Source organism: Nannobrachium achirus, assembly GCF_963921795.1.
Source record: "Nannobrachium achirus genome assembly, chromosome: 13".
NCBI lineage: Eukaryota > Metazoa > Chordata > Actinopteri > Myctophiformes > Myctophidae > Nannobrachium > Nannobrachium achirus.
The window spans coordinates 46,090,493-46,115,372 of record NC_137833.1 but is presented as its reverse complement, the minus strand read 5'-3'; the positions used below and the strand labels follow the sequence as shown (position 1 = coordinate 46,115,372).

General features: G+C 44.2%; 2 protein-coding genes across 3 annotated transcripts in view; one reads left to right on the top strand and one right to left on the bottom strand.

Annotated features, from left to right (window-relative positions):
- mapk8a (mitogen-activated protein kinase 8a) overlaps positions 1-6,030 on the top strand; it is a 36,880-nt gene extending 30,850 nt beyond the window's left edge. The window contains exons 9-12 of one of the 2 annotated variants that reach the window (XM_080740379.1): positions 434-558; positions 1,370-1,433; positions 3,514-3,591; positions 4,350-6,030. In XM_080740379.1, the coding sequence (XP_080596505.1) occupies positions 434-558; positions 1,370-1,433; positions 3,514-3,591; positions 4,350-4,561 (479 nt within the window). In that variant the 3' untranslated portion in view covers positions 4,562-6,030. Of the gene's footprint in view, positions 1-433; positions 559-1,369; positions 1,434-3,513; positions 3,592-4,344 lie in introns of both variants that reach the window. The other variant, XM_080740380.1, reaches the window with a different exon arrangement.
- Positions 6,031-11,129: 5,099 nt separating this feature from the next.
- Positions 11,130-24,880, bottom strand: part of arhgap22a (Rho GTPase activating protein 22a) — a gene marked incomplete at both ends in the record, with an annotated part of 53,188 nt that continues 39,437 nt past the window's right edge. The window contains 6 exons of the mRNA XM_080740783.1: positions 11,130-11,382; positions 16,530-17,592; positions 18,661-18,782; positions 22,229-22,302; positions 22,442-22,574; positions 22,855-23,074. Coding sequence (XP_080596909.1) covers positions 11,130-11,382; positions 16,530-17,592; positions 18,661-18,782; positions 22,229-22,302; positions 22,442-22,574; positions 22,855-23,074 — 1,865 coding nt within the window. The remainder of the gene's footprint in view (positions 11,383-16,529; positions 17,593-18,660; positions 18,783-22,228; positions 22,303-22,441; positions 22,575-22,854; positions 23,075-24,880) is intronic.

The following is a 24,880-nucleotide window of genomic DNA, read 5'->3' as shown; positions in this document are numbered from 1 at the left end:
GCCACTCGGCTGGGCTCCGAGTGGATCTGTGAGACCTCACGCTAGACGACGTTCATGGCCGATTGTCGGGCCCGTTTCAGTCGGTGGCAGCCCGATTGTCGGGGGGGTAATTAAATAGCCCGATTATCGGCTAGTCTGCGGCCGCCTTAAACAGACCAACATACAGTAGAAGTGTGTAGGGTATCTGCACATTTCTAAAGTGACAATTTAAGGTCTTTTTGGTCAAATTGTCAAATATTAGAGGCAGAAATTGGAATAGATCGAGTCAAACTAAATGTAATGCCAACTCCTACAATTCCAAGTGCTTGTGCAGGGTGTGGGGGGGGGGGGGGGGGGGGGTCCCCAGTTTAAATGTGATTATTTTGGGGGTCGCGGCCTGAAAGGGTTGAGAACCACTGTCTTAGGGTGTGTGCTGTGCTGTGTCCCTCTGCAGCGAGCCAAGCCAGAGACCTCCTGGCCAAGATGCTGGTCATCGACTCCTCCAAGCGCATCTCCGTGGACGAGGCGCTGAAGCACCCCTACATCAACGTGTGGTACGACCCGGCCGAGGTGGAGGCGGTGAGTGAATGGGCCAGGGGATAATTAGGAAAAGGGTGACGTAAAACATTAGGGGTGTAACAATATAGTAACTGAATCGAAGAATCGATTTTAATTTGCAATGATCTACTATATCAATATGCAAAAGCAAAATATCGTACCGTTTGGCTTTGTATCGTATCCTTTTACAATGCAGATAATCGGTATCGAATTGTTTTGCATTGCAAAATAATTTTATTGGAAACTAAGTATTTGTGTCTTGTATTTAGCTATTTTAAGAGGGAAAATGAAAAAGAGGGGTCAAATTACTTTTCCATTTCATATAGCTACACTTCTATCGATACATTCGTGTAATCTCTGTGTTCATGTCAAGGTGCGGGTTTGTCCATACAGTATGTGTTGAAATATTATGTCCATGTATAAAATAGCAGATCTAAAAGCTCACAACGCCTCGCAGCGCGAGGCGTTGTGAGCTTGTAGATCGGCTATTTTCGGGAAAAGACATTTGGCGTAGAGGGGAAAAAGAGCAGACTAAGTACAGAGTGAAATGTCAAGTTAAGTATTGACGGTTCAAATTGACATGAATCCAAAATACAACGATGAATGTGCTGTCAGACAATGAAACAATATGGAATCCATGAAGAGGTTGTGGGGGTCCCTGCTTCATCTCTTTCCAACTAAGGGGTCCTTGGCCTGAAAACGTTGAAGACCCCTGGTTTAAGTGGTTAAAATCTAAAGCGACACAGGCGTTTAGCAGGTCTAAATGGAATAAACATTATAATGAACCGTTTCTCCTTTTTATTGATGTTTTTCACCTCTCTCTCTGTCTCAGCCTCCTCCGAAGATCACAGACAAACAGCTGGATGAGAGAGAGCACACTGTAGAAGAATGGAAAGGTTAGTAGGATTACAGCAGCAATGACAACAAACACAGAGATGTGTGTGGGTAGGAATCAAACTGACATAACCACTACAATGGGGAGAAAAGGGAGTATAAATTAACACCTTCGATACCAATGACGAGTGTTCAGGTTCGGTGCCATTGAAGAATATGTCCGTCAATTGGTCTTTTCATTGTTTTACTGTATATCAAATCGCGGTCTCCTATAGCCCGGAGTTATGCAGGAACTCAATTTCCCATGATGCTTTGGGAGATGACGTCATCCGGAAGTAAAATCCTCTGTTGGCTTCAATGCAATTGCTCAGCAAAAGTCCAGAATTCTAAATGTACTTGAGTAAAATACAAAGTATCAGCATCAAAATGTGCTTAAAGTAACAAAAGTAAAAATACACATTATGCAGAAAATCCCATTTCAAGTTTCCAAATGTATAAAAAAGAAAATAGCAGATCTACAAGCCCACAATCTACAAATGACATAGTAACTAAAGATTTCAAATAAAAGTACTGGAATAAAAGTGCAATATTTTGAATCCAAGATGTAGTGGAGTGCTTTATCACTTTCCACCACTAATGCTGCCTGCTGTACTGAAGGCTCTCATGGAGTGTCTGGCCAGCGAGGGTAACGTGATGCTATGAGGCATGACCAGTACCCAGTCAGTGTGTGTAAATATCACTTGGTGGGGGTGAGGTCATCATGTCCCCTTCTGCCAGGTGATAACGACCCCCCATGCCCTCAAATTACAATCTTGACTATGAGCTAACCTAACATAACGTTGCCGTCGGGCAGAAACCTCTTATCTCCATATTTTGGACATTTTCAGATTGTCTTGACGCCAGAATGTCTTGAAAACTACTAAGACATATCTTGGTCATGTGTTCTCACGTTTCTGTTTTGTAGATTTGTTTTTCTCGATCACAGACGTTAAGGAGGTGATTTACTGTACATAACGTGTCGCTTAAGGGGAACACAGAACACACACCGGATGCCGACGGCTGCGCGGTGTCGCGTCGCAGTATTGGCGTGCGTGAAGTGCCGCACGGTAACACCAACTCCCCGGTGGGGAGAACATTTTCGCCGTGCGTCAACGCTGGAAAAATAGAACAGCAGCGTATCGGCGCGGCAGGCGAGGCGTCAGAGCCGCGCCGCCGCGGCTCTGACGCCTCGCCGTATGTTTTGACGCGCCCCGTCCGCGCCGCCTCCGCGTCCGGTGTGTGTTTCCCTTTAGACTTTAGACAGATGTTGGCTCATTGTTTACCGGGTATCCTTTCTTTGAGGCGCTCACATTGTTCTCTCTGCGCTCTACTTATGTCACTATTTACTGTACCTTGTTGTATATCGATTTGCAGCTCATGCTTACTCTGCTTATTCTGATCTCGCGCTCGTAAGTCGCGCTGGATAAGATGCCCCTGCTAAATGCCTAAATTGTAAACGGCCCGCAATTTCTGAAATACACACCTGCTTGAAATCCATCACGGCCATCGACTGATGAACTGTTTATTGGGAGTGAAGCGGCTACATGATCCGCGCCCGCGCGGCATCTCTCCACTCCGCTCTGGCGTCTCAAGTAGCGAAGCGCGCTGTAATGACCTGTGTTGGAGGAAGTCTGGTCATGGATACCTGACGGCTACAACGGAAGCCCAAACATTATCCCTATTCTGGGGGGCGAACGTTCTGTGAAAATAGCCGATCTTCAAGGTCACTATGCGTCGTGGACTTTTTTACCGGCTATTTTCAGCAAAGATATTTAGTGTGGAGTGTAAACAGGAGGGAGCCTAGAATAGAGCCTTAGAGGACTCCAGTCAACTGAGTATTATCGGCAGAAACCTCTTATCTCCACATTTCAGCTTTTTGTGTTTTGTCGTAAATGAATCACCTACTCGATCATACTACAGCGTCACACAAAAGCATCAAAAAGCAACTGACGTAGATCCTGTATTTTTTTATTTGAATCTTGATAAGTAACAGTACGAGGTTTCCCCTGGACGGGGGTGACATAGAGGGTTTAAGTGTAAATCTACAGAAAAGAGCTCGCGTTGCTGTGAGACTTGACTCTGTTTGTGTTCTTGCCTCGGCAGACCTGATCTACAAGGAAGTGTACGAATGGGAGGAGTGGACAAAGAACGGCGTGATCAGGGGCCAGCCGTCTCCTTTAGGTGAGTAATCGACAGCACTGCGGCGAGATGGTGGCGAGAGACTATCGTAAGTCTTCGTTGAGGAATGCCACAATTCAACAGTAATCCAGCCAATCGATTTGATTCATGTCATTTAGGCGAAGAGTTGGAAGAAATGTAAAAGAAAGTTGATCTACAAGCTCACAAAGTGTCACATGGCGAGGTTAGGATTTAGAAGGAATTTTTATAATCCACCTAAGGTCTAAACAGGCTAGTTTTGCATGGCATCGCTGTGCGACAAAGTTTAAAATAACGTGGTTAATCGAATTGTTTATATATATTTTCTTTAAAATACATTAAACAAACACGCTTCTAAACTATTCGATTAATCCCCCCAAAAAGCAATTGTGAATGGCTTCTCAGTCGCCATTCATTCAGATTCTTTTATGGATTCATATTGTGGACTGAAAATAGCCGATCTTCAAGCTCCTACAGATGTGCTATTATGGGTTATTAGTTCTTTTAAGATGAAGCTGAAAGTATAATTGAATAGATTATGTCAAAGCATCTTTGAATTGGTCAAACCTTGCTATAGAATGCATGCTCAGAAGCATCTTCAATAAAGCCCTCATGGAAACTAATATTTCACAGTGGCAAAGGCCTCAATCTGAACAAAACATCATTATTCGACACATTGCACCGCAATCACAGACAGACATTGGAGCCTGAAAGAAAAGCTTCCGGTCGTACGACTGTATTTTTTGCTTTAAACCATGCGTCCGGTGTTTCTCGCAGCACAGGTGCAGCAGTGATCGACCGCTCTCCGCAGCAGCAGCAGGCCGCCGCTGCCGCCGCCTCCTCGTCCACCTCGTCCTCCGCCAACGACGTCTCGTCCATGTCCACGGAGCCCAGCGAGCCGTGCAGCGAGCCCTCCGCCATCCCCTCCTCCGACACGGACAGCAACCTGGACACTCACACCACCACCCTGGGCGCGCTGGGCTGCTGCAGATAACACCCACACCCCCCACCGTCACCACAGCGCACACACACACACACACACACACACACACACACACACACACACACACACACACACACACACACACACACACGCTTACACTTAAAGGAGATCAAACTAGCTGCCCTGTTCTCACCCGTGCACTTTGTTTTTCGGAGCAACGGCGGGAGGGGGGAAAGGGATTTTTAGGCCAACGGGAATTGTCATGTTGGGTTCACGCTGTCCTCAGTGTTTGTTTTTTAATATAGCGTCGCTGGTTTTCAACCTAAATCCCCGCGTTTTTCTGATGTTAAGGATATCAATGATTTAGTGTCACACGGAACGGCGGACTTTCGGTTATTTTCAAAAGAAATACGCTATTATATGCCCTATTTCTCAACAAAATATCGACGTGGCTACACGATTCCGTGGCGAATGGATGAATGAACACTGAGGAGTTGGCTGTGTTTGTAGAGCTATGCTTTTGATGTACAGTTAGTTAGTTTTTAATTCCCCCCCAACTCCCCCCACACTGCTGTAAATGATTGTTTAAAAATGGTATTATTTTCTCTGCAAAAGAATCCGAATGTCTTGATGTGAATCTGTGACGTAATGCGATGGAAAGGGATTTTTTTATTTTATTTTTATTAATGACCCATTGCTGTTTTTAAGCTACTGCTGCACAATGGATTTACCTTGCTGTTAGCATTACAATTATGGATTATGTTTTAATATATTTTTTTGAAATGTTCATTTTGCATTTACTTTTTTTCCTTTTTTGTATTGTTTTTCAGACATTTTGAATGACTTGTATGAACTAATTCTTCCGTTATAAGCTCTGTTATAGTCCAGAATGCAATCCCACCCTCCCCCTGTGGATTTTAGTGCAAATGAAAACGTGTTTGTTTTCACTATTGTCCCCTCTTTTCTTGTGGAAAGTACACGTCAGTGTATCAACATTATACCTTATTTATTAACGCTAGAACTAGGGATATACGATATATCGCTCATCATAATCGGTATGAGCCGATAAATTACTACCGGTGGAAACTGGTACTGACAAATATTGTGGCGAAATGACAATATCGTGCCTCCCTAGCTGCGTCACCTCTAAATATCACCTCTGTCGGGGCGGAAACCTCATAATGTCCAAAACTGTTTCTTTTCAAGGATTCAGGTTCAAAAGTAGCAGATCGACAAGCTCAAGACAAACTCCATGCTTGTAGATCTGCTACTGTGGATGCTTTTGTGCGAACACAAAAAGTTAAAACATGTAGATAAGTAGGGCTGTCACGATTATCACATTTTACGTGACGATTAATTGTCATTCAAATAATTGCGATTAACAATTTAATTGTGTTTTTGTCGTTGACAATTACATTTCTGTTTGGCTTTTAGGCTTTGGAGTTGCACATGGTAGATATGACACATAATCTAAATATACAAAGAAATGACTGACATATTTGACAACTTTATGCTTAAAAAAGAACATTGATAGTGGAAATAGCCGATCTACAAGCTCACAACGCGTCGCGATGCGACGCGTTGTGAGCTTGTAGATCTGCTATTTCCACTATTTTTTACTTAAAAAAAATATCTGAACATTTTTCAACGTGGAAACGATTATGACGATTATGAAAAATAATCGCGATTATGTGAGACAATTGCGATTAGACGATTATGTAATAATTGTGACAGCTCTAGAGATAAGAGGTTTCTGCCCCGACAGCGACGATGTTACGTGAACAACGGGAAAGTTGAATATTCGATTGTCACTTCAGCTAATCCTATGCGCCTCGTGTCGCGCCGGTTCATTTGTGCCACGGCATAATCGCGTGATGATTTGATGCATTTGATAAGGTGTTTTTTTTTTTTTTTTTTTTTTTGCATATTATTTATTTATTTGGCTGTATTCTGGACGAGAAAGAAAGAAACCGCGTAAATGTCGACGTAGAGAAGTTAGTCGGTGCTAGAGCTGAAAAAAACGAAGAAGTCTACTGGGTTCGTTCATCCACGTCGTAACGTTGAGAAGGTACAAAAACATGGTTACGGTACATTTGTACATTCTCAGGGTTAAATGGACACCGGTGATTTTACAGTGTAGTTAATAGGGTGTTGCTTGGGGAACGAGGTCTAAATAAGTCACTTTGGCCCCTTGAGAAGGTTCTTGCAGGCCTTTGTTTTAATTTACTACTATTTGATTTTATTTAAGTGCCCTTACTCCATTCAGTGACGTTATGAAAGCCTGATTTATACTTCGTCTTACGGCGGTATAGGTATCCTCCAGGGGTCTGCACCTGCCCCCCCCCCCCCCCCCCCCCCATCCTTTCCCCCTCCTCCCTACACCAAATCGATTTGCCGCGAATGGCCAACATCGTCTGTTTTCGGCACACAACACTTGTCCTATATATGACGGAGTATAGCTAGTGCATAAGCCCTCTACCGATGCACATGCAACTTGTAAGTGCATCGTTCTTAGGTCTACCTCACACACACACACGCACACACACACACACACACACACACACACACACACACACACACACACACACACACACACACACACATGCTTCTGGAGATATGTACATTACGGCACACATCATCCAAAAGAACTGCGGGGGAAAGAGGAAAACTTTGTTTTTTTCTCTCTGTATTTGTGTATTTATTTATTTATTTATTTCACGCTGGGAGGTGGCTCTTGTATGTAATGTACATTTCTTTCAAAAGTACTATTTAAATGCATTTCTCCCCCCATCCCCCCCTCCTTTTTGTTTCTTTTGATTTCGGTGCAATATGATTTGTAGTTTAGAATGGGTAGTTGGTGATTGATCTGTACATTTGACCGTAGAGACGTATGTATGTATGTATGTTTTTTTTTTCTTCTTCTTTTTTTTCCCCGAGAGTCAAGAAAACAGTTTGGTACCTGCCCATGTTTACCTTTGGATGTATTTTGATGACTCAATTCCAAATCTTTCCCGGTGCCCCTTCTCACGGCGCGGTCTCCCTTAACTTATAGCCAGTCAGTAGGCTAACCCCCTTAGTAGGCTATACCACAGTGGTGGACTAAGTACTCAACGACCAGTTGTTACTCGGCAACTGTAGTGAAACTGCAGTACGTGCTTCTAGAAATACTAATAAATATTCAAAAGCACAAATTAGAAAGTGCATTTTCTTATGAAAATCAAAAGCATTGCTTCATTGAAATGTTGAAATCTTCAACAACAACAAAAAAAGAAACTAAAATTGTAAAAAAAATAAAATAAAGACAGATCTGCTACATTCATTATATTTTAAATAGGCTAGGACTGAATTGGCTAATTCATATGTATACTCTTTCCCTGTCTAGAAATATTTTGTCTTTGAAAATGTAGTGGAGTGAAAGTCAAAAGTATATAAAAAAAGGACAGTTACAGATACTCAAGTTAAATGTTTTGTTACGGTCCACCACTGTTTCCTACTAGGCTGCATCTCAGCAGTCCGTTGTGGCTGCCTCTCCTAATGGTCTCCTTCCTCCATTATTTCCTCCAAAATAAAAAACATAGGGTAGTTAAAAACAAAAAAACAAAGACATAAAAAAGCTTCAGGATTAATGCATGGTAAATCTGGTTTAGTGTATTAGGTGCATTACTGTGTAAAGGGAGAGCGAGCCTTTCAACACTATTTGGCCGCTATTCAAACGGCGGCCATTTTGCTTTTACTTCATGCTCAGGGGAAGTGGGGGGAAAACAGTGGGGGGAAACACCCACCGTCCATCCGCGTATCAAGTAAGGGGGCAAAATGGCCGCCCGTGTGAATAATGGAGATGACGCTCTATCATATCGCCTCTGTCGGGTGGAAACCTCATAAAAACCGTTAATTTTCAAGTTTGCGGATCTTCTACTTTTGATGCTTTTGTGTGACGCAGTAGTATGATCAAGTAGGGTGTTTTTTGTTTTGTTTTTTTAACGGAAAAACGTCAAAAAACTTCAAATATGGTTTCTGCCCCGACACAAGCGATAGTCTGTTGATTTGGCCAAACGCTACAACAGCACTACCAAGGCTTTTACTGCAGCAATACCCAACCTACGGGCCGGGACCCACTGGTTGGCCATGAGGAATAACTGCGGGGCCCCCCACCGAGTAAATGGCAAAAAAAAAAAAAAAATTTAATGATAGTATTATAGCATTAGTATTAAAAAAAAAAAATGATGTGAAATTTAAATGTCACTGTATTTTGGTTTCTTTAAAACCTTGAAAAAACGAGCTTTCGTTGTGATTCACATAAGTAGGAACGTAGTTCTTAGTTGTTCTTGTTCTTAGCGCCATTGATCCGAGCCGGATCGATTCGACCGACCGCTGAAAAAAAAAAAAACACGCTCTGAAAACGCACGGCCGCCGACCGTGATGAGTGGTCAGGTGGGTGGGCCCCCCGCCAACAAGATTTTCAAGTGGGCCCCCGATCCAGAAAAAATGTTGGGTTGGTGGACCGCTGCTTTTTTTTATTTTTACTGTCAAAACGGTGTGCTGCTCTGGTAGCGTTTGCTGGTATTTAAGGCCAACCGTTGCCATGTTTAGCCTCGGGATGTGAAATTGCCTCTCACCAACAGAACAAACGATATAAATAAATGTACATCAAGAACGGGCACTGTGTCTGTGAACCTTCGACTCCTGCAAAATAAAAAGAAAAGGGTTGAATTTTAATGTTACAATGTGGTTTCTTTTTATTCCCAACGCAACAGTTTCTTTGCAAGAACACGAGACAAAAAGTGCATAATGATGAGTTATTATTACTATTTTCTTCTTTTCTCACTATGGATAGTATGCAGGTAAAACTATGTCATATATTTATCATAAATAAGACTTCCCAGACTGTTGTCTTCTAGGACAGTGGTTCTCAACCTGGGGGTCGGGACCCCCAGAGGGATCCCCAAATTATTTTGGGGGGTCCCCAGATGATTAACTTATTGTGCAACACTGTTTTCTCACTCAACATTAAACAAACCAACATAAAGATTAAGTGTATAAAACATTTCTAAAGTGACAATTAGGACTTTTTAATACCTCTAAAATGACAAATTAAACATTGGTCAAACTGTCAAATATTAGAGGCAGAAATTGTGAAAATAGCCGATCTACATGCTCACAACGCCTTGCAACGCGAGGCGTTGTGAGCATGTAGATCAGCTATTTTCACAATAAAACCATGTTATAGCCTACAATATGTAATGCCTCAACTCTTAGTGCTCGTCAGGGTGGGGGGGTCCCCCATTTAAAATATGATTATTTTGAGGGTCGCGGCCTGAAAAGGTTGAGAACCACTGTTCTGGACAGTGGTTCTCAACCTGCCGGTAAGGACTTTAAGACCTTTTTAATAATACGTCAAAAAAAGAAAGAAAAGAAAAAGACCATTAGTGCATCAAAAGTAAACAACAAACTACCATGAGAAGCTGATCAAAAATTGTCCAAATTGTCAAATAATATAAGAAAGACACAAACATGGTTAAAATAGCCGCTCTACATTCACACATCTGGTACTTTCACAATATTCAAACAAAATGTAATGCCTCAACTCCTATGTTCCAAGTGCTAGTTGTCAGGGTGGTGGGGGATCCCCATGCAGTTCACCTATGACTATTTTGGGGGGGTCACGGCCTGTAAAGGTTGAGAACCACTGGTCTAGGCATTAACAAAGTGGTCAGGTAACATGGTATAGGACGTTGCAGAACAGTTGAAAGAGATCCTATGGAATGGCCAAGGGTTCGAAGGAGAAAGTTCTAGTTTTGGCACCAGCACTTGGCCGGGGGGTGGGGGGGGCGGTAGGCACTAGATGGCCGAGCTATACAGAGGGCACAACAGCAAGAAGAAGTAGATACTGCACTGGACTGGAGGTATTTGGTCTTCTTTGGAGCGTTTCGGGGGGCTTCGCCGACCCCCCCTCTCTTCCAGGCATCCTCCCAGTTCCTATATGATTTTTTTCTTTTGTTTTTGGAGGGGTCACGCCCTGAAAATGGTGAGAACCACTGCCTTAAGTTACGTACGGGTCCATTTGCTTCTGTTTTGTGTACCCCACCCAAGAGCTGTGGTGGCGTCCTTGAGAGCCACCGGGGCAAGATGAAAGGCAGGTTTTGGGGTGGAGTCTTTTTATTAGTTCAGTGGTTCTCAAAGTGGATTCCATGGACTCTGTGGGTTCCTTTATGGGGGTCTAAATTGACCCATACACGTCTGTAACTCTGACAGTGTACAAATGGAACCTTTTCCATTGGAAATGCATGGAACGGGTCCATTTGGTTCCATTTGTGCACTCGTCAGAGTTAAGGGGAGACCTTGAAATGTAAAAGTTTGAGAAACACTGTGTTAAGCCCCTAACCCACTACAGGGCCGAACCAGAACTAGAACCAGAACCTTCCAGAACCTGTGAAGCTCCGGGACCAAGTTCTGCTTTTGTTTCCATAAGACCAGAAGGTCCCAAAAAAAGAGCAGCAGTGCAGCTGGCCCCGCCCATAGGTTCCCAGAACTATAGAAACAATAGAAACAAAACCAGAACCAAAATAATTGGTTCAGGTTCTGGAAAGTTCTGGTTCCGCTTTGTAGTGGGAAAGGGGCTTTAGTTGTTGGTGTTGGTGGTGGTGGTGGTGGTGGTGGTGGTCCGAGGCGTTCTGGTGGTCAGGTCCCCCAGGGTGGTGAAGAACTCCTCCATCTCCTTCTGGAGGTGGACGTTGCGGCTCTCGGCGTCCTGGTGCGCCCGCTCAGAGTTGCGCAGGCGGATCTCCATCATGTGGAACCTCTTCCTCTCCTGGTCCAGCTCCTCCTCCAGGCAGCCCACCTGGCCCTGGTACTGAGCGCACGACTCCTCCAGCCTCCACCACAAAGACAAGAGCATGGGAGAGTTTAGTTAGACCACTGTTGGAACAACCTCCACCACAAACACAAGAGGATGGGAGAGTTTAGTTAGACCACTGTTAGAACTACCTCCCCCACAAAGACAAGAGGATGGGAGAGTTTAGTTAGACCACTGTTAAGCCTCTATCAGAGTCCAGGGTGAAGAGCTTTCCACTTCACCGCAGTGTAGTTTTCTAGCTATCACCTAAAAATACATAACAAAGCCTAGGTGATAGCTAGGAAACTACAACGCGGTGAAGTGAATAGCTCTTCACCCTGGACTCTGATAGAGGCTTTAGAACAACCTCCACCACAAATACAAGAGGATGGGAGAATAGTTAGACCAGGGGTAGGCAGCCTTTATTATCAAAAGAGCAATTTTTGGCCCAAAGATTGATTAAAAATCGTATTTGGATCCGCAAAAAGATCTTTACTTTATTTATTCATTTGTGGCTTCTTCTGGTCTTTCAATATTACTTTTTATTGTTTAATTCTATTGTTTGCTAATTTCTCATAACAGCTCAGAGGATTTTTCTGGAGGGTCTATTTAGTGTGTGAGTCAAGGGAAGCCTACAATTTACAGTTACAATTTAGGCATTTAGCAGATGTCCTTAATCCTGAGCAGTGTTAATGTTGTCAACTAAAACTGACGGAAAATGTTAGTTTAAATAAAAACTAAATAAACTATAAAGCTATGATGACTAAAACTTAAACTTGTCAACAAATAAAAGCAAGACTAAAATGTTAGGGAGGGACTCGTGGAGAAAAGATCCAGTTGAACACAGGTGTCACTCACGTTCCTTAAGTAGCCGATCTATAGATCAGCAAATTTTCAGCTAAGTATAAAAAGCATTACAACGCTATCAAGGCCTGCTAAGATACATTTTAGTCTAGTCGACTTAAATAACTGTAGATTTAGTGGACCAAAATCTTATGATATTTAGTCAACTAAAAGACACTTAAACAAATGCAATTGTATTCAAAAGACTAAAAAAAAATCTAAATTTGCTGTCAGAATCAACACTGATCCAGAGCGACTTACAGTAAGCAAGGAAAAAACACAAGGTAACAAATACATCATCAGCCTTTAAGATGGGATAGCCTCCCAGTGACCAAGGCCAGTCCACACCAAATGCAACTCCTTGAAACAGGTAACTACATGCAACCATTATTCCCGGTTACACATTGGCACTTTGCTATTCCGACCACATAAACATAACCTTAACCCTAACCCTAACCTCAGTAGAACTAACGCTGGTGAATGCTAACCGGTGAGTAGCTAACCTGCCGACGCTGGTGAATGCTAACCTGGTAAGTAGCTAACCTGCCGACACTGGTGAATGCTAACCTGGTGAGAAGCTAACCTGCCGACACTGGTGAATGCTAACCTGGTGAGTAGCTAACCTGCCGACGCTGGTGAATGCTAACCTGGTGAGTAGCTAACCTGGTAATCGGAATGGGGATGTGTCGGAAAGGCGACACGTCCCCTTTATTCCCAATGGCAGATGCAAGGAGCTGCTTTCTGTGGACTGGCCTTAAAATGGCTTTGTTGCAAGGAGTTGCAACTATAGTTGCATTGGTGCAACCTGGAAAGCCATTGTGTACTGAACCAAAACAAACTATATGATATTATTGCTTAATCATTTCATTGTTATAAACCTTTTGGGTGAAATCATTTCACCCAAAAGGTTTATAACAATATATGATTATTGACATAGAAATAACGCAGTCTGTCAGTTATGTAACATAACAACAAGAGGATTAAATGACTTTGTGAAATTATGTCTTGACTTAGGCTCTGCTAAACCTGACCTAAATTATTTTTTGCCTGCCCTGAGTCACAGACATCGTCTTTGACTTGGGCAATACAAAATGGCCTAGCAGGTCACACTTTTAACATAGCCTTGCGTAGCCAGGCTTACTCATCTGCGAAGAGAAAAGCCTAGTCAAGATATGAAGCAGAGAGAGTTCTAGGAGGTGGTGGGGCTGAATTTTCCCGGAAGTTGTCTTTTTTTCACGGTCCCTGCAAATGTATCTCCCGCTGAAAAGAACTGTTCTAGTTCCAACGCTCCGTCGGGTGCGCTCGCAATAAACAATATACAAATAAAAACATAGATTCAGACAACGTTACACCTATTAAGCGCGAGTTAAGAGCTACAATCTTTGTGTTTGTTTCGCTGGGGAATGTAAACACCACACGCAGCACTTCAGCAGCACTTCAGCTAGAACCAACCGGAAGTCATATCTTGCCCAGGGTGCCCTTAACATGGTCCATTATGCTACTGGGGTGGTTAACAGCATGATCCTATTCAATAAGGATACAGGCGGTGTTACCAGAGGTGGCCAGTGTCGTGCAGAGCTGATTTAGGCAAAACTAAAATGTCCCTCAGAAACCGCCATTATTTTAGGAAGGTGACGATGTGGTCTTGAATTGGATGAGAATGGCCCTGCATGTAAGGAAGCTAGGCAGAAAGGGAAGGAGGTTTCAGAATAGAAAGGACTGTCTGGAGCAGCATACTGCGGCAGTCTGAATGCCGGGGCCAGATCACAAGCAGCTCTGAACCCAGCAGTTAGATCCTGGGGGCATCTTTTATTATCCCCTGAAGGTACAATGTGTTTCTGTTCCTCCGTAGCTTCAGTATGACTGTAAATGCCCTGAAAAACCTGTTTCTATATCAGTGGTGCTAGAACTTTGTCAAGGACCCCTAGATTTATATGTGCTTGACCGCAGACCCCCATCTCAAAATATTTTCTTCCAGGGACCCTGAAAAAAGAAAGATTTGAGTTTTATACAAATGTTCGCTTTCAAAAATATATATTCAATGATTTGCACCGATTTTCGTGATTTTTCAAAAATAGCAAATCTACAAGTTCATATGAGCTTGTATATCGCGCACTATTCTTGAATAGACAAAGTATAAAAAATAATGGTTAAAGTGGTTAAAATCTAACACACACAGATGCTTTCCAGGTCTAAAGGGAAGCACACACCGGCCGTGGGCGGCTGCACAGCGTCGCAGTATTGACGCGTGTGAAGTGCAGCACGGTAACACCGACTGAATTTGAAAATTTCCCCTGGTGGGGAAAAAAACATTTTTTTTATAACAGCTGTGTATAGGAGCAGTGGGTGAGGCAGCAGTGTGGGTTAGTTCATTGAAAATATTTGGAGGCGGCTGTTTTGACACGCACCTTCCGTGGCCGGTGTGTGTTCCCCTTAAATTGGTTAAAGCAGTAGTTCTCAATATTTTTCGTGCCTAAGGACCTTCAAATTGATATATATTTTGTCCAAACGGGTCCCCATCTGAAACTATATTGTGCCAGGGACCCCCACAGAAGAGGAGCTTTGTGTTTAAATAACGCAAAGATTATTCAAAATCTTCCAAATATTTTCAAGATAAAAAATAAATAAATTTAAAAAATGTGCGGCGCTGCGAGCTTGTACATCTGCTATTTTTGCCATTATGTAAAATATGAGGGTTAAAATTATTGTGATGCTCTATTTAAGACATTTTGGCAGGGGACCCCATGGCAAACCCCTCAAGGACCCCTCTATAGCGTTCCCCAGAACCCCACTTTGAGAACCACAGCTGCCTTAAAGGGACAGTTGAGTTGTTTTGTCCTTGGGCTTTTGGTATATCGCACGTCTTGCAGGTTTTCTCAAATAGTCGTTTCTTAAATACAGCGGCTACGGAGAAATGTCCACTCACTGGAAGCAATGTAAGGTAATGGAAACAAATGGTAATGAATGGCTAGCTGATGCCATTAGTCAAACTGACACGGACGATACACTCAGCCGCCAAACATGGTGCTGACGGCTTGACAAATTCACAGCCGAGGAGACACCGGAGTTTATCTGGGTATAAAAGGAACGAAACGTGAGAAAATGAAAACGCACACTGTTAGGACATCCTGGTAGGACGGCCATTTTGTTCACCTGCGTGGCATTTCGTTGCTGTCGGACAGAAACCTCTTATCTCCATATCGTCGTTGTCGGGTGGAAACCTTGTATGTCCAAAACCGTTCATTTTGTATTTATCATTTAAAAAACGAACTAAACTAGTGAAAACAGCCGATCTACAAGCACACAACGCCTCGCACCGCGAGGCGTTGTGTGCTTGTACATCTGCTGTTTTCACTACTTTTGAGCCACGGCCTTGTATGATGAAGCAGGGATTTACTTTGAAAAAAAACATACAAATTTGAAACTTGAAGATACGAGGTTTCTGCCCGACAGTGACGATATTTTGACTCTGTGTGTTTTTTCCCCCTGTAAATCAACGACCCTACTTGATCTTCACACTGCGTCACACACAGTAGCAGAAGTAGCAGATCTGCAAGCTTTAAACGCGGTGCGAAGTGACTATCAGGGTATGTGATGAATAAATGATTGCCTCGGTATCCAACCTCAGTCGGGCTGCATCAGCAACATTCAGTATTTATACAGTGCCCCAGAACAATAAATACTAACCCAGGGCACTGCGCTCTTCTAAAGTAACATACATTGACGTCCAATAACATCTAATCTCTACACTACAGCTTGGTATAGGTGCTGCTGTAAGGTGTGTCTAGGCCAGGGGTTTTCAAAGTGGGTGACGGGGCACCACGGGGTGCCGCGACGGCAGTCCAGGGGTGCAGCGAGATAATTTGATAATATTTGGAATTTATTTGGACACTTGAAGAAATATTTAGTATCATTTTAAACTTGAAGTACAAACGTATTTTCAGTCAGTTCTAACCAAAATGGATATTATCTCAACGCTTTCCTCGCAATATAATCACTAAAATATCGTCACTGTCGGGCAGAAACCTCTGTCGCACAAAACTAGTGAAAACAGCCGATCTACAAGCACACAACGCCTCGGGATGCGAGGCGTTGTGTGCTTGTAGATCTGCTGTTTTCACTAGTTTAGTACATTTTATAGATGATAAATACAAAACGAATGCTTTTGGACATAGGCCTACAAGGTTTCCACACGACAACGACGATATGCTATAAATATAAGGTGCTGGGAGTGAAAATTATAATGTAGGGGTGCCTCGGATTAAAAAAAATATTCATGGGGTGCCCTGAGACAAAAAAGTTTGGGAACCCCTGGTCTAGGCCACAGCTGCGATGAGCTCTTACTTGCGAATGCAGGTTTCGTAGCTTATCCTCTGCCTCTTCAGCTCTTGCTTCAGCTCGAGCACCAGGTCGCCGACGTGGCCGTTGGTCCCCGATGACGACCCCTGACTCTTGCCGTCGGCGGGAGCGTCGGCCTCGGTGCCGGCGTAGTCGGCAGAGCTCCTCCCCCGGGAACCCACGCCTTCCTGCACCGCGTCCGACTCGGGCCTCTCCTGTTCCGGCCCCTGGTCCGACCCGTGGTGGTCCTCCGGAGCCGGAGGAGGAGGAGGGTCGGCCAGCGATATCTCGAAGGTGCTCCACAGGGACCCCGACGTGTCGGCGGGCAGGCTCAGGCTGGAGGGAGCGCCCGCGACGTTGTCGTAGGCGGACAGCCTGTGCGACTGGAGGAGGGCCCTGTGGGAGAGCGGGGGTGAGTCTTTGCTCTGGTGGGAGTCTCTGAGCGCCAGCGCGTGGTGGTGGTGGTGCACCGTGCCCGTCTCCTTCAGGGACAGCGTGGAGTCCTTCAGCCTCTCCCCGGACGAGGCGGTGCGCCGGTGGGCGCGCAGCGACGACAGTCCGTTCATCAGCCAGTTCCCGCCCGACACGTCCCCCGCCGAGCCTCCCATGATCCTCCCCTTGGCCCCCTGGCCCCCGCCGGGACCCCCCTTCAGGGAGCACCGCCAGGAGGGCAACGCCTTGGACTGCTTGCTGGGGCTGAGGGCCGCACCGCCACCACCGCCGCCGCCGCCGCCGCTCCCGGCTTTCGCCTCGCTTTTCCCCCCGTCCGCCACCGCCACCGCCTTCGCCGGCCTGGTCTTCCCTTCCGTCTGGGTCTCGTCTTCCTTCTCCGGGACCAGTCTGCCGGCGGTGGGTTCCGAGGGGTTGGTGTCCGGAGAGGGATGGGACTGCTGCGGGGTCTCTCTCTGGGGTTCGGGACAGGCGGGGCTGGAGTCTGTGTCGTCCTGAGCGAGCCACTCCGCTTTGCCCCGGCTGTGGTTCTTGACCTCCGGCTCCGGGTCTTCTCTGTGGTAGAGGCGGGCGTGTTCGCTGATGAGCACCGTCATCAGGTGCTGCACGTGGGAGCTTCCTGTCGTTTGGCCGTCAGGCCAAAAGAAAGAACAAGACACGCACACACAGTTAGGTGTAGGAATGGATACGTAAGCCTAATGGTAATTTTTTTTTACATGGATTCAAATCATATATAGCTCTGTAATACTTAGGCACTATAGGTCAGGAGAGGTGGTGCCATAGTGTTGAACTTCTTCTGTTTTGTATGTGTCTATGGAGTTAACATTGCTCTAATAGACTTGCCTGGCTCCAGCCCATAGACCCGCCCACTCTCTGAGCGGACTGGTTCTCTTGGTCTAATGTTGTCATATGACGCTAAAGTTTCTCTGGTTTAGGCAGAACCAAGCCAATGAGAGTCGGAGCCTCGTAGGAGGGAGTGGGTCTAACTTTTAAAATCAACAGAAACAGTGGAGGGAGGGGGAGCTCAGCCAAAGCTCTTAATTGCTCCCTTTGAACTTCAAAGGGGGTTGTGCTTACCTCGTTAGCATCAAAGACAACGACCTGTTTGATGCCTGTCATAGAGGGGAGGGGGAGGGGGGAATGTTTTTGTGTACACACAAGTCAAACACAACCCCTCCCACCAGATCTCTTGTGATTGGGAATTTCAAATTTCAAATCCCCTCCCCTTTGAAATCTCTTGTCAATGGGACAATGTCAGACTCAAGCTCAGCGCAGAGTCTGAAATCAGGCTACTAATAGACCCCCAGGTGTGGTTCTAATTAATATTCAAATATGTCTTCCTTGTGCATTTTTGGTTTCTTCCTGAAAGCTGAAAGCTTTAATGACATCATAAAATCCTCCCCTCCCCCTTTTGCCATACAGCAACACTGTGGGTGTGACTAACTTCAGCTGGGTCACCACCCACCTGAAAACCAGGCTTACTTAATGAACAGGTGGGTGTGGCCACATAAAAACCTAATTTTAACTCTTTCTGTACACTTTTTTGAAAGAAAAAAATAAAATCTTCCTCCAAGTATAATCATAATACCTGATGATCATTTTCTAGGGGGGAAAATCACAGCACCCCGTCTTTAAGTAAAAAACATGAGTAATTTTGCAGCGCTGTGTAAATGAAATGGTCATTTACCCTCCATCATGGTGACTGGGTCCTCCACTCTGGGCCGGAGGATGTTGGGCCCAAACACGGTGGCCAGGTTCTGGACGCTCATCTTGTTCTGGTCAGAGTGGCTCTGGACCTCGTCCAGGAACCTGTGTGATTTGCAAAAGATTTCAAGATTTTTCAAAAATAGCAGATCTACAAGCTCGCAGAGCTTGTAGATCTGCTATTTTTTTCCCCTGAAATGTCACAGTTTTGGACACTGCCTCTCTCGGGTGGAAAACTTCAAAACCTCCAAAAACGGTTGCTTTTCAGGACTCAAATTCAAAAGCATCAACAGTATAGCAGATCTGCTACTTTTGACGCTTTTGTGTGACACCGTAGTATGATCAAGTTTTGGACATAGAAGGTTTCACAAAAGGAAATATGACAGCTATGCTATTATGAATCTGTCTCTTTCCATCCGTATGAAGGAGTGATTGAGTCATCATGCTGCCATTGTGTGCCTGAGTGGCTGTCCTGTGATGTCTTCAGAATCAGAACAACACCACGGATGCACGGTATTAATAGAAGGGCTGATGCTGGAGGAGACGCACGCCATCCACTCCAACGCGGTCAATCAGGGATGTGTCACAACTTCCTCTGATGACAGCGGGTGCGTTCGGAAATGCGCACAGAGTGCGCGCTCAGTGTAGTGAGTGCAGTGGGCGGTGACGTGCATTCAGTGTGGCTTATTTACGAACGACCAGTTAAAGGGGAAGACCACCCATTTTCAATATTGAACTGTGTCATTAATATACCTTAGAGGAGTTGTGTGGAAACTAGAGGATTGATTTTGGGGTTTGTATTGTAAAGTACAACTTGATGACATCAAACATTGTAGGCTACTTTACAATACAAACCCCAAAATCAATCCTCCAGTTCTAGGCAACACAGAAGGGGGGGAACTTTTTTTCTATTTCCACACAACTCCTCTAAGGTATATTAATGATATATTTCAATATTGAAAATGGGTGGTCTTCCCAGCTGTGTGCTTTTTCAGTCAGAAATCTTTCTGAAAAGCAGCAGTTGCTAACTTTACGTTGCTATTGAAAGGTAATTTAATTCATAACAATGGCCTTCCTGCTGTTAGTTTACACATTGATGCGTGTGTAACAATAAAGCCCAAAGGACCAATAAAGCAGCAAATGGTGCATTTTGTTATCATTTCCCAAGCCATTGTTCACAGCTGAGAAGCGCTCGAGACACGGCCATGAAAACCAACCAATCTAAACAATGCACTGCCGCACCACACAGCCAAACCCCAACTTCTTAGAGTCGTCAGTGCGTGCACTCAGCACACCCGGTGCGCCGCTCACTGGATTTCCAAACGACAACGCACCAAGTGCACCGAATAAACAAACGACAACATGGCACACCAGTGCGTTGAGTGTGCATTTCCGAACGCACCCAGCATGGCGGCTGGGCCAATTATGGACTGTTTCCGTCCTTACTTGATCACACTACAACGTCACATGAAAGCATCACAGATCTACAAGCTCGAACCGTGGCGTGCGTGGTTGTGTTGTGTAGGATAGCAGTTTGGGCACTGTTTCACCCGTTTATGCCCATATATGGTGTTCCATGATGTCAGTTAGTGATGTCAGTCAGTGATGTCAGCTTTCTCCACATTTGGGCATTGACTCAGCATGCAGCTGTTACCATGGTGGAGACAATGTTTAGTATCAGTGATGTCAGCATGCAGACAGACGACAGACGGAACAATCATTCTATAAATTAATTGCGACCATTCGCAGATTATTATGTGAACGGTCACAGCTTGTCCGTATGTATGTATGTATGTATGTATGTATGTATCTATCTCCGTCACGCCTGACACTGTGGTTCTATGGGTTTGTCGCTCTGACATCATGCTCTGATGTCACTGTGATGTCAGGGGAACCACTCTTAACAGAATGGGTTTGCCGCTCTGACATCACGCTCTGGCTTCACTGTGATGTCACACTAACAGAATCACTTTTATGCCCATATATGGAGTTCCCTGATGTCATCAATATTAAGCCCATATCTAACAGGACTTCATATGGGAATGCCCATATATGGAGGCCACATCGGCCACATACCACACTAACAGAATCCATATATGGCCAAGACAGCCCATATCTGTGAGGCTGGTTCTAGTCAGACAGGGATCTCCATTCTCCATGTATGGGCATAAAAGGGTATGATGTCAGATGTCATAGACATCATAGGACTTTCACATAACGAATAACTGAGTAAGCATGTTTGGTCTCTCACAGCATATCTCCATATACAGTACATGGATCTCCATATATGGGTACCAGGGGTCTCCATATATGGGTAACTGGTCCGATATACATCACCGGCCAGATGGCTCACCCTTTAGGGTGAGGTCGCATGTCGCCCTGAGGTGTCTTACTAGTAGTTAGACATAGCAGATGACAGATGTACACGCTTGTAGTAAAACCTCTATGGATAAAGTGGTTAAAATGATTGTGATGCTACACCAGTAAGACGCCCTAAGGCGAGAAGCGACCACGCCCTTCCGCTGAAACATCAGAGCTTCTTATTACGGCACAGTTAAGAAGCAGGAGTTAAACTATTAATCTGGCTGGTCGAGTCTCATTGTGATGTCAGAACAGGTCAGCTATATAGGGTCAAATGTAGAGGTGTAGAGGTATTGGCCAACTCCATATATGGAGATGTCTTGGCCATATATGGAGCGTGACATGAGGTGTGACGCACAAACGGACGGACATGATCAGCTACCTACCAAATGCTACTGTACCTACGATCGCAATTAACTATACTTTTGCTGGGGACCCATGAGAACCACTGCTGTTATGCAGAATAATATGACTGTGAATGCATTTCACAGAATATTCTCCATTCCCACACATCTGATACATATTCATATGTTTGTCTGCTGCTAAGTGATGATTGTACACCAGACTGAGGTACTTTTATCAATTTCAAAAAACTCAATTATCAAAAAACTCATTTGATTTTGTTGTTTTTAGACTTTGTTTTTTGTCATTGTTTTCCCTTTCTCTATTATTATCTTTTGAATTCATGGATATATTTGCTGTATTCCCTACTTAAATAGTCTTCAACAGGGGGTCTGGGACCCCTAGGGGGTCCTCAGAGTTACTACAGGGGGGCCGCCAAATCTTTGTGTAATAGGATAATTATTTTTTACATTAACCACTTGAACCTTAGCATCCCTATTCTGAGGTAAAACTTTATCCAAAAATGTTATATATATATATATATATATATATATATATATATATATATATATATATATATATATTTGTGAGCTTGTAGATCTGCTATTTTCGGCAAAGAGGTTTAGAGGGAAAAAAAGAGCAGACCAAGTTTACTAAGTAGACTCTTGATGATGGTTTAATAGGTAAATGAATCTAACATACACAGATAGTGCTGTCTATAGTTTACAAAGTTTTCGGAATCTAGGAAAAAGTTTAATCTGCAACACAGTTTTATACAATAGCGGGGGTCCCTGCTTCATCTCTTACTCTGGGGGTCCTTGCGCTGAACAACCTTGACTACTACTTACTTGCAGATGTATTTCAGAAGGCTGTAGTTGACCTGAGGAAGGGCCTCCACTTGTTTACCAAGCTCTGCGATGCCCTTAACAAAAAAAAAGGAAAGAAAAGATGTGAAGAATTGCATTTAAGTGGGAAGACAGTACTGTTGGAGAAGAGGGCACAGTAAATTGATGGGTAGCTATACTGTAGTTATAGGGAATTATGCATAGAGATACAGTTACCATTTCCTTGTCCTTGAGGAGCAGCTGAGCACAGGAGAGGAACTGTGTGTATTTGGAGAAAGGGACTATGGGTTCGGGCAACTCCCGTATGTACAGCTTTAGCAGCGACGCCACCGTGTGGACATCTGTGGTACTGTACGAGAAGGTGAACATGTAGTGATCCTTACAACATACACATATAAGAATAACAAGATTATGTGTTTATTTGGTTCAGAGATTTTCTTTGGTTATACGTTTTTTAATTAAAGTTAGGGTGAGTGATTTAATTTAATTTAAAATAATAACAAAATGGGTCTATGTTCTGATAGTACTAGTTACTATAGAGGGTTTGGTCCATATAAGGACTTCCGCCCTATCCCCTGTGAGGAGAAAAAAGCAGTTTCAGTTTTCCCCACAGATATATACCGCCGTACCTGTCGAACACGGGCTTCTCGCCGCGGTCGAAGGCGTCCTGCAGCTCTCGCACGTGATTGGTCTGCCCCGGCGCCCTGAAGAGCCCCTCCTCCTGGAGCCCCTCCTCCCGTATGAAGCACACGCACTGTTCCACCAGCACCGGGACCGGCCTCTGGGGGGTGCCACACTGCTGGCCCCCCTCGCACACCATGGTCTCCTCCAGGTGCTGCCCGAAGATACCTGCACACACACACACGGGCGCAAATGCACGCATACGCACACACACACACACACATACACACACACGCACACATACGCACACACGCACACATACGCACACACACGGCGGAGGAAGTTAACTTCACAAATAAACAAAGGTTCTTTCTGCAGTGCATGGACTCTATTGCTCTTACAGTCTATTTATGTGTGATTGTTTACCTTGGTGATTTGAGTTCATGCTTACTAGTAAGACGCCTCAGGGCGACATGCGACCTCGCCCTAAAGAGGGAGGTGGCGCCAATTCTTGGCCATCTGGCCAGTGATGTATATCGGACCAATTACCCATATATGGAGACCCCTGGTACCCATATATGGAGAGCCATGTACTGTATATAGTACATCCCTTTTGTGCTCATACATGGATATCATCCCTGTCTGAACCAGCCACACAGATGTGGGCTGTCTTCCTCCATATATGGGCATTCCCATATGAAGTCATGTTAGATATGGGCTTAATATTGATGACATCAGGGATCTCCATGTATGGGCATAAAAGAGTATACCGTAAAAATGTGTACACGTCTACAAGCGGACAAGCTGTGACGTTTGATAAGAGTATTATCTGCTAAATGCTTACAATTGTAAAATGTCATTTTAAGCACAGAAACATTCAATCTATTTTTATTAGCAGTAGTGGTAGAAATACTCAGGTTTTCTTTCTTCTTCTTTTTTAGGTTTTCACAGATCCACAGGACAAATAATCCTATGTGTTTTGTGATGATAGAAAACGTAATGCCCCACTTTTTCTAACGCCCAGACATTTTAACAGGCAGAAAGTTACAAAAATATCAGTCTCTCTGAGAGCTTCTGAGCCGAATAGTCTATTCCTAGACAAGTCATTAGTCAATATGGTTCACTAGCGCCTTCTGCTGTAGCGTACCTTAAGGTTATTTTTATCACCATGTCATATCGTCTCCTTCGGGTGGAAACCTCATAATGTCCAAAACGCACTGCCCGGCAGCAACCATACAGTATGTTGTCGTTGTCGGGTGGAAACCTTGTATGTCCAAAAGCGTTCGTTTTCTATTTATCATTTAAAAATTGAACTAAACTAGTGAAAACAGCCGATCTACAAGCACACAACGCCTCGCACCGCGAGGCGTTGTGTGCTTGTAGATCTGCTGTTTTCACTACTTTTGTGCGACGGCCTTGTGTGATGAAGCAGGGCTTTGCTTTGCGAAAAAAATAAAATAAAAATGTGAAACTTGGAGATACGAGGTTTCTGCCCGACAGTGACGATGTGCAATGTCCCAGCTTTCTTACACAACCCAAATCTTAAAGCCTTCCCACTTTTATCTGGAAGATATTGTTAAAGGGGATGTTAAAAACAAAACTAAAAAACAACAAAGGGTGGGTGTAAAAATGATTGGAAACGGTCCATTCGTTTCACGTCTGGGGGGGAGGGAGGGTCATGCTGGTAATTCCTATGCCAGGTTTTTAGTTTTGTTTTGTTTTGTTTGCCATAGGCTTGCATTCTTATATCTGTCTGAAAACACTATTCCAGTGGCCTGCGGGGGTAAAGAAAATAAAAATAAAAATAAATAAATGATAAAAACGCAGGAAAAAGCCCATCCAGACAATAATCTTTCCACCCCGCTTTTGTTTTTGTTTGGTTAAAATGATCTAAAGATAGGGCCCAGATATATCAAAAAGGAGAGAAATCCCTTAAAGCCCCTTAATGAAAAAAATGAAAAAAAGCTAGAGCTAGAGTCCCCCAGAACTCTATGCCAGGCAAGCAGCCTCCTGTTTATCTCTATCTTCGGCGAA